The sequence below is a fragment of the Sus scrofa genome, chromosome 13 (assembly GCF_054392235.1).
Source record: "Sus scrofa isolate SSC_HxYL_T2T_F1_AM1 chromosome 13, Sscrofa_HxYL_maternal_Yorkshire_Landrace_v2.0, whole genome shotgun sequence".
NCBI classification, from domain to species: Eukaryota; Metazoa; Chordata; class Mammalia; order Artiodactyla; family Suidae; genus Sus; species Sus scrofa.
The window spans coordinates 33,599,039-33,621,794 of NC_139395.1; the positions used below are offsets into that span (position 1 = coordinate 33,599,039).

Sequence of the window (22,756 nt, forward strand, 5' to 3'; positions counted from 1 at the left end):
GGGGATGTACTAAATGCCACTGAATTGTTGTGTTTTTTTGTTTGTTTTTTTTTTTTTTTTTTTTTTTTTTGTATTTTTAGGGCTGTACCCGCAGCAGACGGAGGTTTCCAGGCTAGGGGTCAAATCAGAGCTGTAGCTACTGGCCTACGCCACAGTCACAGCAATACCAGATCGGCGGTGCATCTGTGACCTACAGCACAGCCCACGGTAACACCAGATCCTCAACCCACTGAGAGAGGCCAGGGATTGAGCCTGTGTCCTCATGGATACTAGTCAGATTTGTTTCTGCTGAACCATGATGGGAACTCCTGAATTGTTCATTTTAAAATTATTAGTTTTGTATTATGTGAATTTTACTGGAAGAGCAATAGAAAGAATAATAATAGCCCTATCAATATCTGTCCCATAGTAGGCCCTCAAATTCAATTAAATAATTAGGTGTCACCTGTTCCATATGAGAAGAAAGAAGAGGTCTTCAGACCTTTAGGGAGATTTTTTTCCTGAGAAACTCTCACTACAATTTGAGGCATTTGATGCAGTTAATTCCTACTTGTTGAGGATGTGTGCCAAGCAGGCTGCTAGGTAATGTAGAGAATAATAGGATAAAGGAGTTCCCATCGTGGCTCAGTGGTTAATGAACCCGACTAGCATCCATGAGGACACGGGTTCTATCCCTGGACTCGCTCAATGGGTTAAGGATCTGGCGTTGCTGTGAGCTGTGGTGTAGTTTGCAGACACGGCTCAGATCCCTCATTGCTGTGGCTCTGGCGTAGGCCGGCAGCTACAGCTCCAATTCGACCCCTAATCTGGAAACCTCCAAATGCCACCACTGTAGCCCTAAAAGACAAAAAAAAAAAAAAAAAAAAAGATAAAGGAGTGAGCTCTGCAGTTAGGGAATTTTTACTCTGAGAAGGATAAACACAAGCGTAAGAACTACTGTAATGCAAGCAGAACAGTGCAATGCAAGATATGGTAACAGAGTCACAAACAAAATATTTTAGGACCCCAGACTAAGAAGAAATGGCTTCAGTATCAAATTTTATAATACAATTAATTTTTCAAGTCAGCCTTGTAAGAGGAGCATAAATTTTTTAACTGAATTTTTAAAATCGAAGCATGGTTGACATATATGGTCATGTTAGTTTCAGATATACAGCAAAGTGATATAGTCTTTTTCAGATTCTTTTCCTTTATAGATTATTACAAAATATTGAGTAGTTCCTGTGCTATACCATAGGTCCTTGTTGGTTATCTGTTTTATATATAGTGGTTTTAATTCTGCTGATTATCTATTTTACATATAATGGATTGTATCTGCTAATCTCAAACTCCTAATTTATCCTTCTCTCACCCTCTCCCCAATTTTGTAACCTTAACTTTGTTTTATATGTCTGTGAGTCTATTTCTGTTTTTTTAGCAAGTTCACTTGTATCATATCTTAATTAATTAATTAATTTTAATGACTGCACCTGCAGCATATGGATGTTCCCAGGCCAGAAATTGAATCCAAGCTGCAGCTGCAACCTATGCCACAGCTGTGGCAACACTGGACCCTTTAAGCCATTGTCCTGGGCCACGGATTGAACAAGTGCCTCAGAAGCAAACCAAGCTGCTGGAGTTGGATTCTTTTTTTTTTTTTTTTTTCCTGTCTTTTTTAGGGCCATACATGTGGCCTATGGAAGTACCCAGGCTAGGGGTCGAATCAGAGCTGTAGCTGCCAGCCTACGCCATAGCCACATACATCAACATTGTGTGGCTACACCACACCTCATGGCAATGCCAGATCCTTAATCCACTGAGCAAGGCCAGGGATCGAACCTGCATCCTCAGGGTTACTAGTCGGGTTCGTTTGAGCCACAGTAGTAAACTCCTGCAATCAAATTCTTTTTTTTCTTTCTTTCTTTTTTTATTTTTCACAATTGGATTCTTAACCCACATCGTCACAGCAGGAACTCTTCATATTTTATTTTATTGACTTATTTTTTTATTTTATTTTATTTTATTTTTTTTTTGGTCTTTTAGCTATTTCTTGGGCCACTCCCACGGCATATGGAGGTTCCCAGGCTAGGGGTCGAATCGGAGCTGTAGCCACCGGCCTACGCCAGAGCCACAGCAACGCGGGATCCGAGCCGCGTCTGCAATCTACACCACAGCTCATGGCAACGCTGGATCGTTAACCCACTGAGCAAGGCCAGGGACCGAACCCGAAACCTCATGGATCCTAGTCGGATTCGTTAACCACTGCGCCACGACGGGAACTCCAACTCATTTACTTTTTGACTGTGCCCATGGCATACAGAATTTCCTGGGCCAGGGATGGAATCTACACCACAGCAGCCATCCAAGCCGCTGCAGAGACAATGCTGGATCTTTAACCTGCTATGCCACAGGAGAACTCCCACATATGCAATATTTTAGATTCCACATATAAATGATATCATATGGTATTTGTCTTTCTGACTTAGTATGATAATCTCTAGGTCTAATCATGTTGCTGCAAATGGCATTATTTCATTCTTTTTTAGTAGCTGAGTAATATCCAGTTGTATGTATATACTGCATCTTCCTTATCTATTCATCTGTTGATGGGCATTTAGGTTGCTTCCATGTCTTGGCTGTTGTACATAATGTTGCTGTCAACACTGTATCTTTTCAAATTATAATTCGCTGCAGAGAGATGCCCAGGGGTGGGATTGCTGGATCATATGGTAACTTTATTTTTAATATTTTAAGGAGCCTCCGTACTCTTCTCCGTATTGACTGCACCAGTTTACATTCCCACCAACAGTATAGGAGGGTTCCTTTTTAGAGGAGTATGATTTTGATGAATGAAAGAGGGAAGGACATTCTAAGTTGATGAAATCACACATGAAAAGGCAGGTAGTGTCAAGAGCACACTGTGGGGAGTGGGAGTAGGTTTTTGTAGATAAAGTGAACATGTGGAGGGGAGCAAAGTAGGAAAAGAAGAGATGAAAAAAAAGTTATAGACTCAGGAGACAGCTGTTTTGAGCTCCTGAGCCAGTTGCCACCCTCCCTGGGGCTGCAGGAGACATAGTGGGTGTTGTGAAGTGCCATCCACACACCTGGTACAGATCTATGGCACTCACTCCTCCAGCTACCAGGGGCACTGACGTTTGCCACCTCTCAGCTGGTCTCCTTTCTAGACAACCCTCCCTGAGGACAGCCCACATCCAATACCTGGATAAAGAGGGGGGAAAGAAACACTTGCCCCCTTACCTTAATTTGGGACAAAGCCGATGGGCCATTCCAACTACAGAGCTCCTCGAAAGATTAGCAGGGCCCTCTGCTGCAACAACCTTGTGGTTCAACTTTTTCTACTGCCTAGTTCTGCTTCCTTCATGCCCTTAGAACTGTTCCCAAGAGGACTCCTCATTAAATCTCCTGTATGCTAATCTCAGAGTCTTAGAATCTGGTTCCAGGAACTTAAGTCTCAAACAGGGGCTTCTGGATCACAGCGGGGCAAATGAACACCTAATATAAATGGAAAAGGTTCGGGGAGTTCCCGTTGTGGCACAGTGGTTAACGAATCCGACTAGGAACCATGAGGTTGCGGGTTCGATCCCTGGCCTTGCTCAGTGGGTTAAGGATCCGGCGTTGCTGTGAGCTGTGGTGTAGGTCTCAGGCGCGGCTCGGATCCCACGTTGCTGTGGCTCTGGTGCAGGCTGGTGGCTACAGCTCCGATTCAACACCTAGACTGGGAACCTCCGTATGCCTCAGGAGCGGCCCAAGAAATGGCAAAAAGACAAAAATAAATAAATAAATAAAGGTATGGGAAATTTCACAGGTATGGGAAAATGAGGAATCACAGTGTCTGCATCACAGCTGTGCATTTACTGCCCTATGGCCATGGACTGCTTTTGACTATCTCTCTCTCTTTTTTTTTTTTTGGCCATGACTGTGCCATGTGGAAATTCCTGGGCCAGGGATCTAACCCACACCACAGCAGTGACCTGAGCCACAGCAGTGACAACACCAGATCCTGAACCCACTGAAGCACCAGGGAATTCCTCCTTTTGACTCTTAGTATATATGCATCCATTAGTCAGTCTCAACTTTGTTTGCATAATCTGCCTGCCTCAAGCTCTGAGGCATTTTTTCCATATTCCTTACCAGTCACTGACTCAAGCCCAGTCATTGACCTGGGCTCAAATGTAACAGACATAAGCTCCACCCATTTTTGTAGTCACAACATTTTACTCCTGAATAGCCATCATCAAAAAGTAAACAAATAATAAATGCTGGAGAGGGTATGGAGAAAAGGAAACCCTTCTACACTGTTGGTGGGAATGTAAATTGGTGCAGCCTCTATGAAGAATAGTACAGAGTTTCCTTAAAAAACTAATAATAGAGTTACCATATGATCCAGTGATCCCACTCCTGGGCATCTATCCAGAGAAAATTATAATTAGAAAAGATGTATGCTTCCTAGTGTTCGTATCAGCACTGTTTATAACAGCCAAAACATGGGAAACAACTTGTGTCCATCAACAGAGGAATGGATAAAGATGTGGTATGTATGTACACATATGTGCATGCACACAAGCACATGCACATACACACAAGAATATTACTTAGCCATAAAAAAGAATGAAAAATGCCACTTGCAGCAACATGGATGGACCTAGAGATTATTATACTAAGTGAAGTAAGCCAGATAAAGATATATATGATATTACTTATATGTGGAATCTACAAAAATGATACAAATGAACTTATTTATGAAACAGAAATAAACTTATAGACATAGAAAACAAATTTATGGTTACCAAAGGAGAAGTGTGGGGGAGATAAATTAAGAGTTTGGGATTAAAATATACAGACTACTATATAAAATAGATAACCAGCATAGCACAGGGAACTATACTCAATATCCTGTAATCACCTATAATCAAAGAGAATCTAAAAAAGATATATATATAATCCCTTTTTATACATGTGAAACTAGCCCAGTGTCATAAATCAACTATATTTCAATAAAAATTTAAAAAAACCAATGCTTTAGTTCTTAAAAGCTTGAAATGGCTCCAAATTCTCCTTTCAGAATATCAGAAATCCACCAACTGTTTTTGTATACTGAAATTCATTTCATCATCTTCTTAAAGTAGATAAGGTGGGTTTTATTATCACTAAGAAACTTAGTTCCGGGGAACAATATTCTAATAATGAATTAGACAAACTCCACCAGCAATAATCACCTTATTGCTTGGTAAAATGCCTAGTACACAACAGTTGTTGAATTATTTTTTAGTGAATGAGTGAATTTTCTTATCTCTTAACTCAGTGCTCAATACTGGCAATTCAAGTTTCTATTTCACTATACAAAGTTCACCAGTCCTCTCTCCAAAATCCCCATTATGTTTCTAATAAAACTGTGTCACAGAGTTCAAAGATTGATTGAATTGTCTCCTAGTTCCAGAAATGAGTGGGTGGTCTTTGGGTCAAAAATGACTTCATTACGACTTTTGGTATGAACAGAGCTGCAGAAGTCTGCATTTTCGTCTTCTCTGGAAAATTGTAAAATTAAAAAAAAGAAAGAATTAAAAACCCCGCAAACTCCATTTTCAATCAAACTTGGAGAGAGATACCTTTTAGACTCCAAAATATATGAAAGTTCTAATAAAAGCAGCCAACATGAGACAGAAATTGTGGGCAAAGTTGAAGAGAAGGATGAGGAGAGGGTAAAGCAGTGGCAGATATAGAAAGCTCTATGAGAATATATGTCCCCTGTGTTTCTTTTTTTAATTCAGAGTTGATTTATAATGTGCCAGTTTCTGCTGTATAGCAAGGTGACTCAGTTATGCAATATATATATTCTTTTTAATACTATTCCCCATCATGGTCTGTCCCAGGAGATTGGATATAGTTCCCTATGCTATCGTAGGACCTCATTGCCTATCCATTCTAGATGCTTGCATCTACAAACTCCAAACTCCCAGTTCATCCCTCTTCCTCTTACCTCCCACTTGGCAACCATAGGTTTGTTCTCTATGTCTATGAGTCTGTTTCTGTTTTGTGGATATTTTCATTTGTGCCATATTTTATTTTTTATTTTTTAATTTTTAAAGAATTTTTTTGTTATTTCCCCAATGCATTTTTTTTCTACTGTACAGCATGGTGACCCAGTTACACATACATGTACACATTCTTTTTTCTCCCATTATCATGCTCCATCATAAGTGACTAGACATAGTTGTGCCATATTTTAGATTCCACATATAAGTGATATCATATGGTATTTGTCTTTCTGACTTCACTTAGTATGAGAATTTTTACTTGCATTCACATTGCTGTGAAGGGCATTATTTCATCCTTTTTTATGGCTGAGTAGAATTCCATTGTGATATGTACCACATCTTAATCTACTCATCTGTCAGTGGACATTTAGATTGTTTCCATGTCTTGGCTATTTTGAACAGTATTGCTAGGAACATAGGAGTGCATTGCCTTTTTTTTTTTTTGGTCTTTTTTTTTTTTTTTTTTTTTTAGTGTTGTACCCACAACATAAGGAGGTTTCCAGGCTAGGGGTCAAAATGGAGCTGTAGCTGCTGGACTACACCACAGGTTACAGATCCTTAACCCACTGTGAGAGGCCAAGGATTGAACCTGCATCCTCATGGATGCTAGTCAGATTTGTTTCCACTGAGCCATGACGGGAACTCCGCATGTATCTTTATGAATTACACTTTTGTCTGGATATATGCCCAGGAGTGGGATTGCTGGATCATATGGTAGTTCTGTATTTAGTTTTCTGAGGAATCTCCATGCTGTTTTCCACAGTGGTTGCATCCCCAGCATTTCTGACCCCTAGCCTCTCCTGTTTCACTTGGGGAGACAGTGCTGCTGGTTGGGGCTCCTGGGATGCTGCCTCAGGTATGGAAAGTCCCTAGGGTAGAAGCAGAGCTGTGGTATGCTGGGGAATCTCGAGACTCTTCACTGGACATTTATAGAAAACAGTCTTCTGCTAGGTGTCTAGGTACAACACGTCAGGACCGAAAGGCTAGCGGTGGGGAGGGGACAACCCCAGAAAACATTTAGTCATACCAAGAGCAGGGGCTGGGTTTAACCCAGAACCACTTCACCACAGGTGTCTGGACAATGACCAGACTTTCCTCACAGCCTACAAGCTATGGGGCCACCACAGACCAGACAGAATCCCTCACACTGACTGAAAAAAATGATGTCAGGAAATGACCTTTTTTTATAATCATAAAGAAACAAAGACCACACAAGATCACTTCCTATGTATGTCATTTGACAAAAGACCTATTGCTTGTTGGGGAAAAAAATGAAAACAAAAAACAAAAAACAAAAACAAAAAACCAGACTCAGATGAACACAAAACAATTTCATTCTGAATAACATGGATTTTTGAGAAACAATGATCTACAGACTGACAGACAAAAGAAGAGAGAGACAGATGCCGAATAGCCTAATACAGAACAGGGCAAAGAGATGTAGGGGAGAGGAAAGGGCACTGACTCTAGGATGATAGCACTCTGCCAAGGATGACTCTGCCTCTTCTGCATTCCTTTCCAGCCTCAAAAAGATGTCCTGAAATTGTTTGGCAGTTTTGTAGTTCCCATTGTGGCTTAGCAGGTTAAGAACCTGACATAGTGTCCATGAAGATGTGGGTTCAATCCTGACCTCGCTCGGTGGGTTAAGGATGCAGCATTGCTGCAATCTGTGGTGTAGGTTGATATGGTGATTGGACATTACAGTGGCTGTGGTTGTGGGGTTGCTGTGGCTGTGGCATAGGCTAGCAGCTGCAGCTCCAATTCGACCCTTAGCCCAGGAACTTCCATATACCTTGGGTGTGGCCATAATAAATAAATAAATAAATGAAATTGTTTGGCTCCTTCCTCCCTTCCTTCCTTCATTCTTTCCTCCCTCCCTCCCTTCCTTCCTTGCCATGCCCACACAACATGTGGAAGTTCCTGGGCCTAGGATTTGAACCTGCACCACGGCAGTGGCCCAAACCACAGCAGTGACAACATTGGATCTTTAACCAGCTGAGCCACCAGGGAACTCCCTTTAAAATTTAAACATACATTTATTGTGTGACTAAACAATTCCACTCCTAGGTGTCTACTCAAGGGAAGTGTGAACGGTTGACTACATGAGGATTTATGCATGGACATTCAGATAAGCATTATTCATAAAAGCCCCAAACTGAGAGAGGTACAAACACTCACCAACTGACAAATGGATGAAGAAACTGCAGGACATACACAGGTGGAAAACCCTTCAGCCGGAAGAAGGGAAAAATTCCTGATCAGGCTACCACATGGATGGACCTAAATACATTATGTTCAGTGAAAGAAGTCAGGTGCGTAAGACTTCATATTGTGATCCCAGTTCCATGAAAATTCTTACAGAAGCCAAAGCTGCAGAGGTGGAAAGCAGATTAGTGGCTGCCTGGTGTGGGATGAAATGAAGACTTCCCACATGAGAGAACTTTCTGGAGTGAAAGAAGTATTCTAAAACTGGATTGTAGTGATGGCTTCACACTTAAGTTTAAAACCCATTGATCTGTGCCTTAATATGAGTGAATTATGTGGGATGCAAATCATGCTTCAATGAAACTGTTCCAAACAAGTATAAGTCTGGGGTACATCTAAGCCAAGGGCATGCAGGAAAAGGCCATGCTGTTCACAAGGATGGCTAAAAATATGGTAATGTTCCAGGAATATCAGTGTTACGGTTGGGTTAGCTCAGAAAGCTTTGACATATTAAAGTCAGCTTAAGAGGAGTTCCTGTTGTGCCACAGTGGGTTAAGAATCTGACTGCAGTGGTTCATGTCACTGGGGAGGCACAGGTTCATTCCCTGGCCTGGTTAAAGGATCTGGTGTTGCCACAACTGTGGCATAGGTCAGAACTGCACCTAGGATTCAATCCCTGACCCAGGAACCTCCACATGTTACAGGTGTAGCCATAAAATAAAAAAAAAATTACGGGTTCCCACTGTGGTGCAATGGGATTGTCAGTGTCTTGGAAGAGCTGGGTTGCAGGTTTGATCCCCGGCCCAGCTCAGTGGTTAAGGATCCAGTGTTGCTGTAGCTGCGGCTTGGGTCATAACTGTGGTTCAGATCTGATCCCCGGCCTAGGAACTCTATATGCTGTGGGGAAGCCAAAAATGAAATCGGCTTAAGAAAAATTTCATATGAAATCTTTACATAGTGGGCAATAAATGTGTTGCCTTTATTTTTCTCAGAGGTAGCACCCTTCCACAGAGATAAGATGTCAGGAAAGATGGAAGGTGCATCATGTTTTAAGAATGACGTTGTAGGAGTTCCCGTTGCGGTTCAGTGGTTAACAAATCTGACTAGGAACCATGAGGGTGCAGGTTTGATCCCTGGCCTTGCTCAGTGGGTTAAGGATCTGGCGTTGCCGTGAGCTGTGGTGTAGGTTGCAGACGTGGCTCAAATCTAGTGTTGCTGTGGCTCTGGTGTAGGCTGGTGGCTATAGCTCTGATTAGACCCCTAGCCTGGGAACCTCCATATGCTGCAGGAGTGGCCCTAGACAAGACAAAAAGACAAAAAGACAAAAAGACAAAAAAAAAAAAAAAAAAAAAAAAAAAAAGAGAGAGAGAGAGAGAGAGAAAGAAAGAAAGGAAAGAATGATGTAGAAGATGAAATGAGTGCCCCGAGAGGTACAGAGAATAGGATGGGTTTGGGTAGATTCCAGAGTGGAACCACTTATGTATTAAGTTTCTCTTTTCCAGAACATGACATCCCGCACAAGGGGGAGAACCCCAAAATATTCCCTCGCATGAACAAGACAAAACACTCATGGAGTCAGACCAGACTGGAATCCAGCTCCACCTCTTGCTAAAATTTAAATGTTCTCATCTGTGAAATGGGCTTACTGCTGCCTACGGTGGGATGTGGTTCTGAAGACTGGATGAGAGGATGGAAATGAAATGTTTGACAAGGTGGTTTCACTCCACTGCCTGAGCCTCTGGGGACTCCACGACGCTGAGTCTCTGGGAAGGGGATGTGCAATGGACCAACGAACATAAGGCTTTTAAAGATTCATCTCACATCTTCCCAAAACGTATCCCTGGGCACAGTTCTTGAGTATTGTTTTCTAAGTTTTCAGTAACTTAATAGAGGAGGAAGAGTAATGCAATGACGCTGTGGGTGCAGGTAGCAGCCCCTCCACCTTGTGGTCTATCCAACATCCAGAAGATGTGGAACATCCAGCAGAAGATGCTATGGAAGACAGTCCTGAGGCCAGTTTTGGTCTCAGTTTGTCTCAACCCACACACACCTCCTGTAGCAGTTTTAAAACTTCTGTTGAATCCCAGATGTCTACGAGACAAGAGAAAAACACACTCCCATGAAATGATGTCCTAGATTATCACCAGAAATCTTTCTTTTCGTCCTTCCTTAGAAACATGTACATCTTCTCTGTGGAGGATTTAAAATACAGGTAGGCAAAAAAGAAAAGGTAAACAACCTCTCAAACACTCACCACCCAAATATGCTCATGCTAACATTTCTGTTTTTGTCACTGCGGTTCTTTATTGTAGGGACAGGAGCATGGATTGATATATAATGGATATAATGCGGGTCTGGACATCAGAGCCAGATGACTGGGGTTCAAACCCTGTCTCTACCACTTGTAGCCATCTTCCCTGACTTTCCCTGGGAAGATGATTTATGTTCCTCTGAGTTCTCATGAGGGACAAGTGGATTCAGTATACAGTATGCTCAGAACCAGGCACGGTGGAGGGCAGGTGCTCAACACATGAGAGCAGGATGGCCTGGGCAGGATGTGCATCTCGTGCAATGCCCTGACCCTGCATGTCCATGCACATGTCTGCTGCTGTGTGTCCAGGGCCTGGGTTGAGCCTGTGCATATGTGCAGGTCTTATGTCTAAACACACAAAGTGGGATCGAACTTAAGGTGACCTACTTTTTTTTTTTTTCCCACACCCACGGCATGCAGAAGTTCTCGGCCCAGGATGGAACCCACTCCACAGCAACAACCTAAATCACAGCAGTGACAGTTCTGGGTCCTTAACCTGCTGAGCCACCAGGGAACTCCGTGACCTGCTTTTTTCACACAACTTACCATTAATGTGTCTTCATGTAAATAAACACACATCTGCATCACCATTTTAGCAGCTCTGCAGCACTGTACCATATGGACGGACTATCCTATCTGTGCTGTCCAACTGGTCATCATTTGCATAATCATTTTGAGTTGTTTTATGGGCTCACCTAGTTGATATCACAGAAATTCAAAAGGAAGTCAAACCAGGATCAGAAAAGCAGTAGTCCACTAGATCAAAACAAGACTATTTTCCATTCCTTTGAACCAACCTCAAGACAGTGAAGTGGCTTATTCAGCCTACTCAAGTCTAGTTATGATTTAAATCAGAACTTATCATTTAATACCTGCTCAGCATTAAAAACAGTAATATCATTTGAATACAAATTTTATTTAATAAAAAGACATGATTCTTCCAAAGTGAAAATTAGAAACACCCTTAAAGCCTCCATTTCAATTCTTTGGAGGCTTCTGTGCATTGCTGGGCTACCACCATCCTACCCCACATCTGTGCAGTGGACAGGGGTGCCTCAGGTGCCACAAGGCTGCAGGAAATCCTTGGGTGAGAAAACAACTCATCTGTTTTCCAATCGAACTCCTCAGTGAATGCTGGCATCCTGAGGGTTATGCGAGGTATGTGCAAGGCTACAGTTCCGAAGGGTCACAGTCATCGTCATTACACGCGGCCTGGCTTTGAGTCTCGGTTTTGGTCTTGAGGGACATGGCTCCAGGTCTCGGTTGCGCCAATAAGCGGCTTGTCCACGAACTCCACAGTGCACGGCTCCTTGTCCCCGCAGGGTGCATGCTCCAGCTCCAGCACGATGATGGTGTTTGGAGCCGAGGTCACCAGGATGTGCTGCGGCACAAATAAGGTCTTCTGGGGACCTCGAGCTGGCCAATAGCGGCCAAGGTTAAAACCATTTATCCACACCTGACCCTGGAGAAAAAGAGAGAGAAAACCATTAACTAAGCTGTGCTGACCATCCTGAGGATCGAAGAGAGCCAGGTCAGGCCAGTGTGGGTTCCAGCATCTTGCTGAGAGGACTGGCCAAGTCAGGCAGGAGCTGAGTGGGAGAAGCCACAAAACGTGCCCCAGTTCCGCCCTGCTTCGGGAAGATACATGTTTGGTCCCTTTGGCTTTAGCGCCACACATGGCAGCCCTGGACTACACTGTGGCAGTTTCACCAAGTTGCTGAATTTTTCCTGGCTCTTAGGTGGCTGCAAGTCTGCACACACTGGCCTCTCCCTGACGCCTCTGTACACAGCTGCCCCCTGCCTCCTCAAGGAGACGAGCTTCCCTCTTTTGCACTCCACTCCTCCAGACAGGGGTCCATGACTTCCCTTCATTCAGGAGATAAGCATGGGGCTTGCAGCCTGGGACACACGAGTCCCAGAGCCTCCCAAATAAGCCTTTGAGAAGGATGTGGGGGTGGAGGAGGGTGAGATGGGCTGCCCAGGTGGGCATCTGTGTTCCTTCTGTGTTTTGATGGTTTTCACACCAGCATCAGCATGAGGGTAGAGACTTGCTTTGAGAAGCAGAGGTGATCTTACAAGCTGCAAGACTGACTTCTGTGAGTAGAAGCTGATTCCACAAGAAAACTGAGAGAAGAAAGTCCTCAAGAATAGGGACCAGGGAGTTCCTGCTGTGGTGCAGTGGGATAAGAACCTGACTGCAGTGGCTCAGGTCCCCGCAGAGGCTTAGCCTCAATCCCTGGCCTGGGAACTGCCATATATGCCACAGGTGCAGCCACTCAGAAAAAAAAGAATAGGGATCAGGTGTGGGTGTTTCTATACAGCCTCTCGGCCTAAGATTTATTCACAGGTGGGACTTAGCAGTTGGCGGAATAGATGGAACATTCTGTTACAGAAAAAGAGAGCAAAGAGGGGGAGTGAGAATATGTAGGAAGATGGGAGGAAAGAAGGAAGAAGGGAGAAGGAAGGACAGGATGAAGAAGTATAGATATTGCCCCCAAAGTGGCGCAAATGTACTGGGGGACTCCCTGGAGGAGGCCCAGCCCTGGCCACCACCTGCAGCCCTAATCCGGGTCTTGCCCTGAGCTCCTCAGTTCTCCCCTTTGGGCACTTTTTAGCCCCCAGGTGTCCCTTTGATGCCAGCTCCCTCTGAATTTCCTGACTTCAAACCTAAGTCCTGCCACTTACTGGCTGTGTGACCTTGGGCAGGTCCCCACTTATGCTGGCACCTGAGGATCGTAAGGACAGGAGGAAGCAGTGCATGGCCAGCGGGCAGCATGGCGTGGCAGTGCAGGTGATCATCATGGGGCAGCCCCCCTCATGCCACTACAATGAAAAGACCTCGGCGTCCACAGGCCCATGAAAAGGAGGCCGATGATAGAAACCCACCTGTCTGTTAGGACAAGTCATTTAGAAAAAGGATGACAGTTTCACACTTCTCAGAATTATTTTACTCTTGTTTTTACCACGGGATATGCTATCTCGATCCATACTGAAGGTACACACCATGACAGCTTCACCAGGTTTTTATCAGTTGAAGATCTGGTGGCACCTTGTTTCCGCAGTATTAGAGAACAGCAGAACTTGACTCTGTGGTTGAGGGGGGAAGAGTTCCCAGGGGGACTGTGGGAGGGCTCCATAAGCAGCACACGAGGGGCCTGGGTGACACAGGGCCACACTGAGTCCTAGCCATGGCCATGCTGAGGATCGGTCCCTTCCCATGACTGAGATTCTATCCCTACGTGTCTAGGAGGCAGCCCTGCAGGCCCCTCACATTCCTCATGCTGCATCCCTGGAAGGTGGGAACTAGTTTCTGAATTTTCTGTGTTGGCTACTGGGACCTGGAAGCCAGCATGGAAAAAAGGCCCCCTGGCTCCCTCCAGGGTTAGGGGATGCAACTCCCTGGAGCAAGATGAGTTGCTGCAAGCAATAAACCTAGAAGCAGGATGCTTGACACTGGAAGGTGTTAGGGGAGCCAGGCCACTGCTAAGGGTTTTCCTGGTTAAATGTGGGGCTAACACAATCAGGCCTCTGGGGGCTCAACTGGCCCTCAGTTCCCTGCTCCTCCAGGTCCAGCTCATCATCTTAAACGCTACCCTGATGCACAAGGCAACTGCCCAAAGATCTTCCCAGGGTACCACTTGCTTCTGGGAGTTCCCTGAGGTGCCAGCTGGACCAGCTGTGGGGGTAGGGGGCTGATGAGTGTTTCCGCCTTTGATTCTCCGGCCTCTCTTCCAACTCTCACTTCTCCAGCTGCTCCCACATTTATGGAAGGTCCAACTCCTACTAGTGAACACTCATGGTGGCCCTGTTTCCTAGACTGCTCTGTGACTGACAGATGTAACCCCAGATGCCACACCTAGTTGCTCATCAAAATTGATAGCATTTTTCTCCTAATCACTTCCTTTATTCTGTGCACTGCATGATCTGTTCTAATTTTTCTTTTCTCTCCCAAATTATCACCAGTGGCCCATTTTGAGACTCCAGCTCCCTTAGGGACTCTGTCTCTCAAACAAATGAGTCTAACATGTAGGCATCATGCCTGGCATTGTCTCTCCAAATTTCTCCAAACCTAGGGTTACATCATATTTGGTTTCAATTACTTCTCCAAAGCCATGAATGTTCTCAGGACAAAATTTCCCTCTACTCTCAATCCCTAACAGAATGGACATTCAATGAAGTCCATGGTGGTTTGGTTACCCTTAGAGGAGAAAGGATGAAGGATTCGGAAAGAACAGGTCATGGTACATAGCTCCAAGGCACCACAGGCCAACAGAACTGTCTACAGTGATGGAGGGCTCTGAGCCGCCCCACAGGGTAGCTACGCGCACCTGACAGTGACTCCTGAACACCTGCAGTGAGGCTGGTACAAGGGAGGGACTGAATTGTAACCTTGAACTAATTCAAGTGTAGACATAAATAGCCACATGTGGCCAGTGACTGCCGTGCTGGGTGGCACAGCTGTGGTGCAGTGAACGCCTATCACTCCATCATCAGACCAGCACCCACCCCTCCTCTCCGCCCTCACGGCCAGTCCTCCAGAGCATGTCCCCGGTGAGCTCCACTGAGACCAAGCACCTACAGAGTGAAAAACAGTGGCTTCTGGGGTTTCCTGGGGTTGTCCCAACTGAAATATCTCCATGACAAAGGCTGACTTTCTCTGACAACACTTGACCCCTGGCAGGCTTCCTGCTCTTTGCTATTATCACCAAGGTGACAGTAGTTCCACTGAATGCTAGGTTTCTGGAAGTTTTATTTCTGCATTAATCAGACAGACATGTGTCTGTCTATTTTAAATTCTCTAGATAAATACAACCCTCTCATAAGAATGTAAAGCAAAACATTCAGTCCTGGTTTAAGTTATAGTTTTAAAATTTTCACATTTAAAAATTTTTGTGACAGTTCTGTCTTCTGGTGTGTGAGCATATATTCCATTTGCTTGATTGGTATTCCTGTTGCCTTTTGTAAATTTGCTTGGGCGTTCCTTTAACAACACCAAACACTGACTCTGTCATACTCTGAAATATGACATTTAGATAGAGGACTTAAAATGGAAAACACAAAGGTCCATTTCTCAAAATTAAAAGGCTCTCACCACACACAATTCATGAGTGTGTGTGATGATTACTTAGGAGGAAAAAATGGGGGAAAAAGGTAAAGTAGTGAGGGACCATCTCAGAGTTAAGATGTTACATAGACCTCCATGAAGTACATGGGAGAAAATGAATTCTCCCCTTCCTTCAGAACCACAGGGTCTGCAAATGATGTAAATCATACTCCTTTGCTTCCTCCTTGATCTTAGAGTTAAAAACTTAAAGAACTTTATGGTTTCTCTGTATTTTAGGACAGACCCAGATAGAACTGAAGCCGCAAAAACAGAATATTAACACAAAAGATGAGTCACTTCCTTCTCTCAGCAAACCCCAAAGATAAATCCCTTCTCAACTCCCCCAGAGTGCCACCAATGCACCAATCTTTTTATGGAGCCCCTCACCTAACAATCATCATTACCCAGCCTCACACACCCGGAACACAGCCAAGAATTGGTGAGCAAAGCACACCTTCAGGCTGTTACAAAGTCCAGGCACTAAAATACGCAGAAGACCCTCCTTCCCTCAGAACTTACTTACTCCTGTTTACACACAATTCTTATACGTTTTGTTACTAAATGAATATATATTTGTGCAAAGAAGTCTGGTCATCTAGTTTCCAAGTTCACAGTGAAACGGAGAAGGACCCTATAGTCCTTCCCCTTCCAGGTCCTGCGCCTGCCTTCGGTCTATAGAAAAACTTTAGCCCTGAGTTTCCATTGTGGCGCAGCAGAAACAAATCCAACTAGGAACCATGAGGTTGCGGGTTCCATCCCTGGCCTCTCTCAGTGGGTTAAGGATCCGGCGTTGCTCTGAGCTGTGCTGTAGATTGAAGACTCGGCTTGGATCTGGAGTTGCTGTGGCTTCTGTGTAGGCCAGCAGCAACAGCTCCAATTAGATCCCTAGCCTGGGAACCTCCATATGTCATAGGTACGGCCCTAAAAAGACAAAAGACAAAAAAGAAAAACTTTAGCCCCCCAACCGCTTCCCATTGCCAGTCTCTGAAATAAAGCAAACTTTCTTCTCCACCAACTTTGCCTCTTCGCTGGCTTTTTTATTTTTATTTTTTGGTTTATTTAGGGCACCTGCAGCACATGGAGGTTCCCAAGCTAAGGTCCAGTTGGAGCTGCAGCCGCTGGCCTACACCACAGCCATAGCAACGCAGGATTATAGCCCCATCTGCCACCTACACCACAGCCCACAGCAAAGCTGGATCCTTAACTCGCTGAGCGAGACCAGGGGTCAAACCACTTCTGCAGGGATACTAGTTGGTTCGGTAATTGCTGAGACATAACAGGAACTCCTTTACTCTCGCTTGAGTGAGGAACAGCTGGACCAACTTTCCCTAAGTTTTTCACACCCACGTAGGCTGCACTGTCAAGGTTTTCCAGAGTAGAGCCTTCGCCATGACAGCACCCGGCTGGCCACAACCAGCCCCTTTGCTGCTCAAGGCAGGAGGGTTTTGGGGGACAGTCCTTGCAGCTGCCAAAACCATTAGATTTGGAGACCCTCCTTATTTCTCCCCTGCTTGGCACTGTCTGCTAACTTCCGCTTTCTCTTGGTGGAACAGAAGGGTGCATTTGGACAAGCTGAGAAGGCCCCAGACCTAGTAAGTACACTGGTGTCAACCCAGCAAACTTCTCTTTTGAGCACAAGCTGCTCTCTGGGCATTCTGCCAACTGATGTGGGTCTGCCCTCGAGGGCCCTTTATGAACACGAGGTGCTATGTGGGTCTTTTGCTAACTGGTTCTGATGTGTGTCTACTATGGAAGACCATTTATGTTGGGGAAGTGTGTGTTTGGGACTCCATTATCTGTCACCCTCTTGGAGGATTTGTGACAGGTCTGTCTTCTGGTGTGTGAGCATATACTCCATTTGCGTGATTGGTATTCCTGTTGCCTTTTGTAAAATGAGAAATTCAGGTTCAATTCATTAGAAAGATTTTAGTTATGCAATTACGACTAAAGAAAAAAAAGATTTTGGAGTTCCCGTCATGGCGCAGCAGAAATGAACCCGACTAGGAACTATGAGGTTGTGGGTTCGATCCCTGGCTCTGCTCAGTGGGTTAAGGATCCAGCGTTGCCATGACCTGTGGTGTAGGTCCCAGACGCTGCTCAGATCTGACATTGCTGTGGCTGTGGTGTAGGCCGGTGGCTATAGCTCCGATTTGACCCCTGGCCTGGGAACCTCCATATGCCGCAAGTGCGGCCCTAAAAAGACACAAAAAGAAAGAAAAAAAAAAGCAAAAAAAAATCTTTTTTGTTTCTTTTGTCTTTTCAGGGCCGTACCCATGGTATATGGAGGTTCCCAGGCTCGGGGTCGAATCAAAGCTGTGGCCACTGGCTTACACCACAGCTGAGCAGCATCTGGGATCTACACCACAGGTCACGGCAGTGCCAGATCCTTAACCCACTGAGAGAGGCGAGGGATCGAACCCGGGGATCGAACCCGAATCCTCATGGATGCTAGTCAGATGTGTTTCCGCTGAGCCATGACGGAAACTCCGAAAAAAAATGATTTTTTACAAAAATACTGTATGGCAACAGTACTCTTCAGACTCTGGAGAAAAGTGGTTAAGATGAAACTCTTGTGAAATTCTAAAAGTGGTTATTTTTGCATATCCAGTTAGAGAAAGCTAGCTTGATTAAAATACTTTTTTCAGAATTCTGACCCTGAGAGAACAAAAATATGTTTAGGAGAAAGTGTGAAATTAACTCTTACTATATTCTTGAAATACAGACACAGTCCACTTTGCCTGAGACGTCAGCCTCGAGTTAATTAGTAGAACTTTAAGCCAAGAGGGAAAAAGGAGGAAAGATATCTTAAACTGAAGCTTGTAAACTTAACTTATTCCAGCTGTTATTAATAGACTAATTAAGTTCTGTACTGAAATACTTGATTCATGAATAACTTTTAAGATGAAGCTATGAGAGCTCTGCCTAAATAAATATATACATGTCTATATGTGATATTATCATAAAAACTTTTGGATAAACTTTTTGAGAATAATTATGTTTTAAGAATGTCTACTTAGAAGTTCTCACTCCTAAGTGGCACATTGGGTTAAGGTATTGGCTCTGTGGTGGCTCATGTACAGGTTTGACTCCCAGACCAGTACAGTGGGTTAAGGATCCAGTTTGGCTAGAGCTGTGGCATAGGTTGCAGTGGCTTGGATTTGACCCCTGGCCTGGAAACTTCTATATGCCTCAGGTGTGGCCAAAAAAAAAAAAAAAAAAGAAGAGAAAGCTCATGGCAATGCTGGAGTCTCAACCCACCAATCGAGGCCAGGGATTGAAGCTGCATCCTCACGGATACTAGTCAGATTTGCTTCCTCTGAGCCATGACGGGGAACTCCACTTTTGCCTTTTTATGAGAAAAAACACTAATAATGTTTGGGTTTGTTAAACATGCATCTCGTACCACATTAAAGAGAAATTATGCTATGAGAAAGATGTATGTTTTTAGAGGTTATGAAATATGTTTTTAAGTTTGCCAATCAGAAAATGCTGGTATAACAGTTCAATTACCTGCTTCTTGGTTTTGTTAAGGTTTTTAAGGGTTAAAAATTATAGTATGTAAACATGATAAGGGAACAATTCAGTATGTAAAGCAAGTAGGATATGTGTTGTCGGCAAGAGAATTATAAAGAATGGAGATATTTTTGTTGAGAAAAAAATGATAATTTTTTCCTACAATTGGTTGTTTCTGGATGGGAAAAAATTGGGAACAAATTAATATGGATACAGAAAGTTCGTTTAAAAAAAACAAAGGAGGAGGGAGACTTTGATGGAGTTCCCTTGTGGTGCAGCTGATTAAGGATCAGGTGTCATCACTGCTATAGCTTGGGTTTGATCCCTGGTCCAGGGACTTCATGCTGAGGGTGCAGATAAAAAATTAATTAATTTAAAAAAAAGCCTAAAAAAATTTTTTTTAAGTGGAACTTTGAAGTTCCCACTGTGGTGCAATGGGATCAGCGGCATCTTGGGAGCATTGTGATGCAGGTTTGATCTCTGGCCCAGCATAGTGCATTAAAGATCTGCTGTTGCTGTAGCTTAGGTTGAGACTTCGGCTCAGACTGTGACTGCGGCTCAGATCTGATCCCTGGCCCAGGAACTCCATATGCCATAAAGCAGCCAAAAAAGAAAAAAAAAAGTGGAACTTTGAGAAAAGAATTTTGTACGTTAAGATTAAGATTAGATCAGATTTAATTCGGAATGAATTTTAGTAGCATGCAACTAAACTGATGCAAGACTGAATTTGTTTTTTCTCTCTAAGACAACCATAGGACTTGTGACTAGAAACAGTGAGTGAGATGGGAATAGTAGATTTTGTCGATGGTAAGAATAACCGTAAATCAGGCCAAAAAAGTTTAAAAAGCATATCAAATTCAGAATGAAAGTAGGTTCAAACAGTGCTAGGACCTTGTGGCTGACTGCAGAAACAGCCACACTTCTTTGCAGCTCCTCCTATTAGGAGGTAGAATCTATTTCTCCATCCCTTGGATCAGGCTGATCTAGTGACTTGTTTTATCCAAGGAACATGGAAGAAGTGACATGTGAATTCTGACTTGGGTTTTAAGAAGCCTGGCACATCTGCATTCTTTGTTTGCACGCTGCCAGTCCCTATATAAGCAAGCCCCGGGTGGCTTGATGGATGATGAGAGAGACATGGACCAATCCCTGTTGCCTCTGCAGACAGCCAGTCAACTCCCAGGAGAAGGGCCTGCCCAGCTGCAACCAGCAGAACCACCACCCAGTCTGCCAGTACTCTAGATCAGGAGCTAGATAAATGGTTGTTGTTTGAAACCACTAAGTCTGGGGTGGTTTGTTATGCAGCAAAAGGTAACTGATACACATCTCTATGGCCTCGAGGTACAACAGCACGCTACTTTTTAGTAAAGTAAATTATATCTATGAACCTGATTTAACAATAGTAGAATAAACCTCTCCTGGCCAGTTCCTCTTTCACTAATCAGTCACCAAATCTTGTCAGGGCTACCTCTGTCATGTCTGTGCCTCACTCAGGGTTGTTGTAAGTGATTAAGTGAGAGAATGCCATTGAGGTCTCAGCACAGTGGTGATGTGCAGTGAGCTTTCCACGACCAGACTGCTGGTATTATTTCCCACAGCTGGGCCTCCTTTCCACCCCCCCACCCCCATTGCTGAACTAGGGTCTAGTCTAGCTTCCTTCCTTCTCCCTGGACCACTTCTCCAGGTGAATGAGGAGGAAGGGTTCTGCCTTATTTGTATTGGGTGAGAGGTGCTCATGAGGCCTCCAATGCCCCCCATGGTGGATGGATGTGGTGTTCCTGGTCCTCAAAGATGGCAAGCTGGAGCTGGAAATTTGAGTGTTACTAGCACATCTGTGAAGATAATGTCCCCTGAAAGTGTAAGAAGAGGGCCCTGGATCAAGTTCTGAGGACACAGAAAAGCCTGAGAAGGAACAAAGACAAGGAGGGAAAACCAGAAGTTTGGTCATAGATGTCAGGAGAGTTTCAAGGGAGGAAGTGGTTACCACTGTCAGATGTTACTTGTCAAGAGGTCACATGACAGGAGGCCTGAGAAATGTCTGGGAAACATGTCACCGTGTGGGTGCTGGTGGCATCAGCAGGGACAGCTTCCGAGGTGTGTGGGAGCAGATTTCCTACCCATCACCCTCCACTCGGAGTCCGTTCTACAGGTTGGGTCCTTTCCCAACAGCCCCAAAGCTGGGACAGGCACCTCCCCACTGCATTCTCATGACAAGCAATGAAGGCACACCTCTGACTTACAGTGTACCCACATCTCGGTTTGTACAGACTGATCTGTATAGATTCAAGACTGACAGGCTCTTTAGAGGATGGCCATCAGGCCTGGAAACAGATGACAAAATTACATTGTACTGAATGCACCTGGCCTTTTTTGCAGTGATCTAGAATTTATAGTCACACCTTTGATGGCCAAGAGCAGACAGAATTTACTCTTGGATGAGAAGGAAGTATTTGAAACTGAACATGCCCAATACGGGGCCTTTGGTCCCCTACCTGCCCTCCGTAGCCTCGAACTCAGGGCTGACAGCACCATCTTTCCAGCTGTGCAGGCCCCAAGCCTCCTCAATACTTTTTTTCTCAAATACCACACCCAATCCTTCAGTAAATCTTGCCTCTTTTCCAAATACATCTTGCCCTTCTCTCTATCCACCACCACCCAAGCCCACGGTGTCCTACAGGACTGCGGTAACAGCCTCCATCAGCCCTTGCTTCCAGTCTCACCTACTACAACCCACTCCCCACTTATTTTTAAAATGCAAATCAGTCCTTTCACTCTCTGCTTAGCACCTACTCCTGGAGTGGGAAGCCACGGTCTACATCACATCTGTCTGACTGGCACCCCCTCCACCCTGACCCCAGATCTCTCTCTCTCACACTCCCTCTTGATTATGGAATCTGTCTTGCTCTGGGCCTTCACACACAAAGTTCCCTGTTTCTGGAGCATTTCTCCTCTGCTTCGTCACATGGATGACTCATCCTCCCCCTCAATGGTTACCTCCTCCTAGAGGCATTCCTGACCATTACATACGTGGCAATTTTAAAAATATGTCCGTAAATTCTCTGATACGTCTCTCTTCAAAAGGCAGACTCTAATTACCACCCCAAGAACGGGAACTAGACTTGATAACTCTTGATAACAACAGAATGTGACCAAAATGATGCCATGTGACTTCCAAGGCTAAGTGGGGTTTTTGTTTTTTTTTTTTTAATATAGTTTTTTTCCTGCCTCTCTCTTGTTTGGATTGTTCACTCTGGGGAAAGCCAGCCACTGTATGTTGTGAGGACATTCAAGCAGCCTGTGGAGAGTCCCATGTGGGGAAAAAACTAAGACTTCCTGCCCACAGCGAGCACCAAGCTTCCAGCCATGTGAGTAGTTACCTGGGCAGTGGACCCTGCAGTCCCAGTAAAGCCTTCAAATGATGCAGCCCTGGCTGACAAGTTGACTGTAATTTTATAAGACCCTGAGCCAGAACCACCCAGCCTAGTCAGTCCCAAGTTCCTGATCCACAGAAGCTGTGAGGATATTAAATATTTACTGCTGTTTTAGAGTAAAAATTGTTATGTAGCAATGGATAATGATTATGCCATA

The 22,756-nt window shown here is 44.4% G+C and overlaps 1 protein-coding gene and 1 long non-coding RNA gene across 2 annotated transcripts in view; one reads left to right on the plus strand and one right to left on the minus strand.

Moving 5' to 3' along the window:
- The first annotated feature begins 8,102 nt into the window (after window positions 1–8,102).
- On the plus strand, window positions 8,103–11,514 carry LOC146397250 (uncharacterized). Its single transcript, XR_014822697.1, has 2 exons — window positions 8,103–8,347; window positions 9,743–11,514. It is a non-coding gene; the product is annotated as an uncharacterized LOC146397250 (long non-coding RNA).
- GLB1 (galactosidase beta 1) overlaps window positions 11,449–22,756 on the minus strand; it is a 100,748-nt gene continuing 89,440 nt past the window's right edge. The window contains exon 16 of the mRNA XM_021071553.2: window positions 11,449–12,013. Within this exon, the coding sequence (XP_020927212.2) occupies window positions 11,753–12,013 (261 nt within the window). The 3' untranslated portion in view covers window positions 11,449–11,752. The remainder of the gene's footprint in view (window positions 12,014–22,756) is intronic.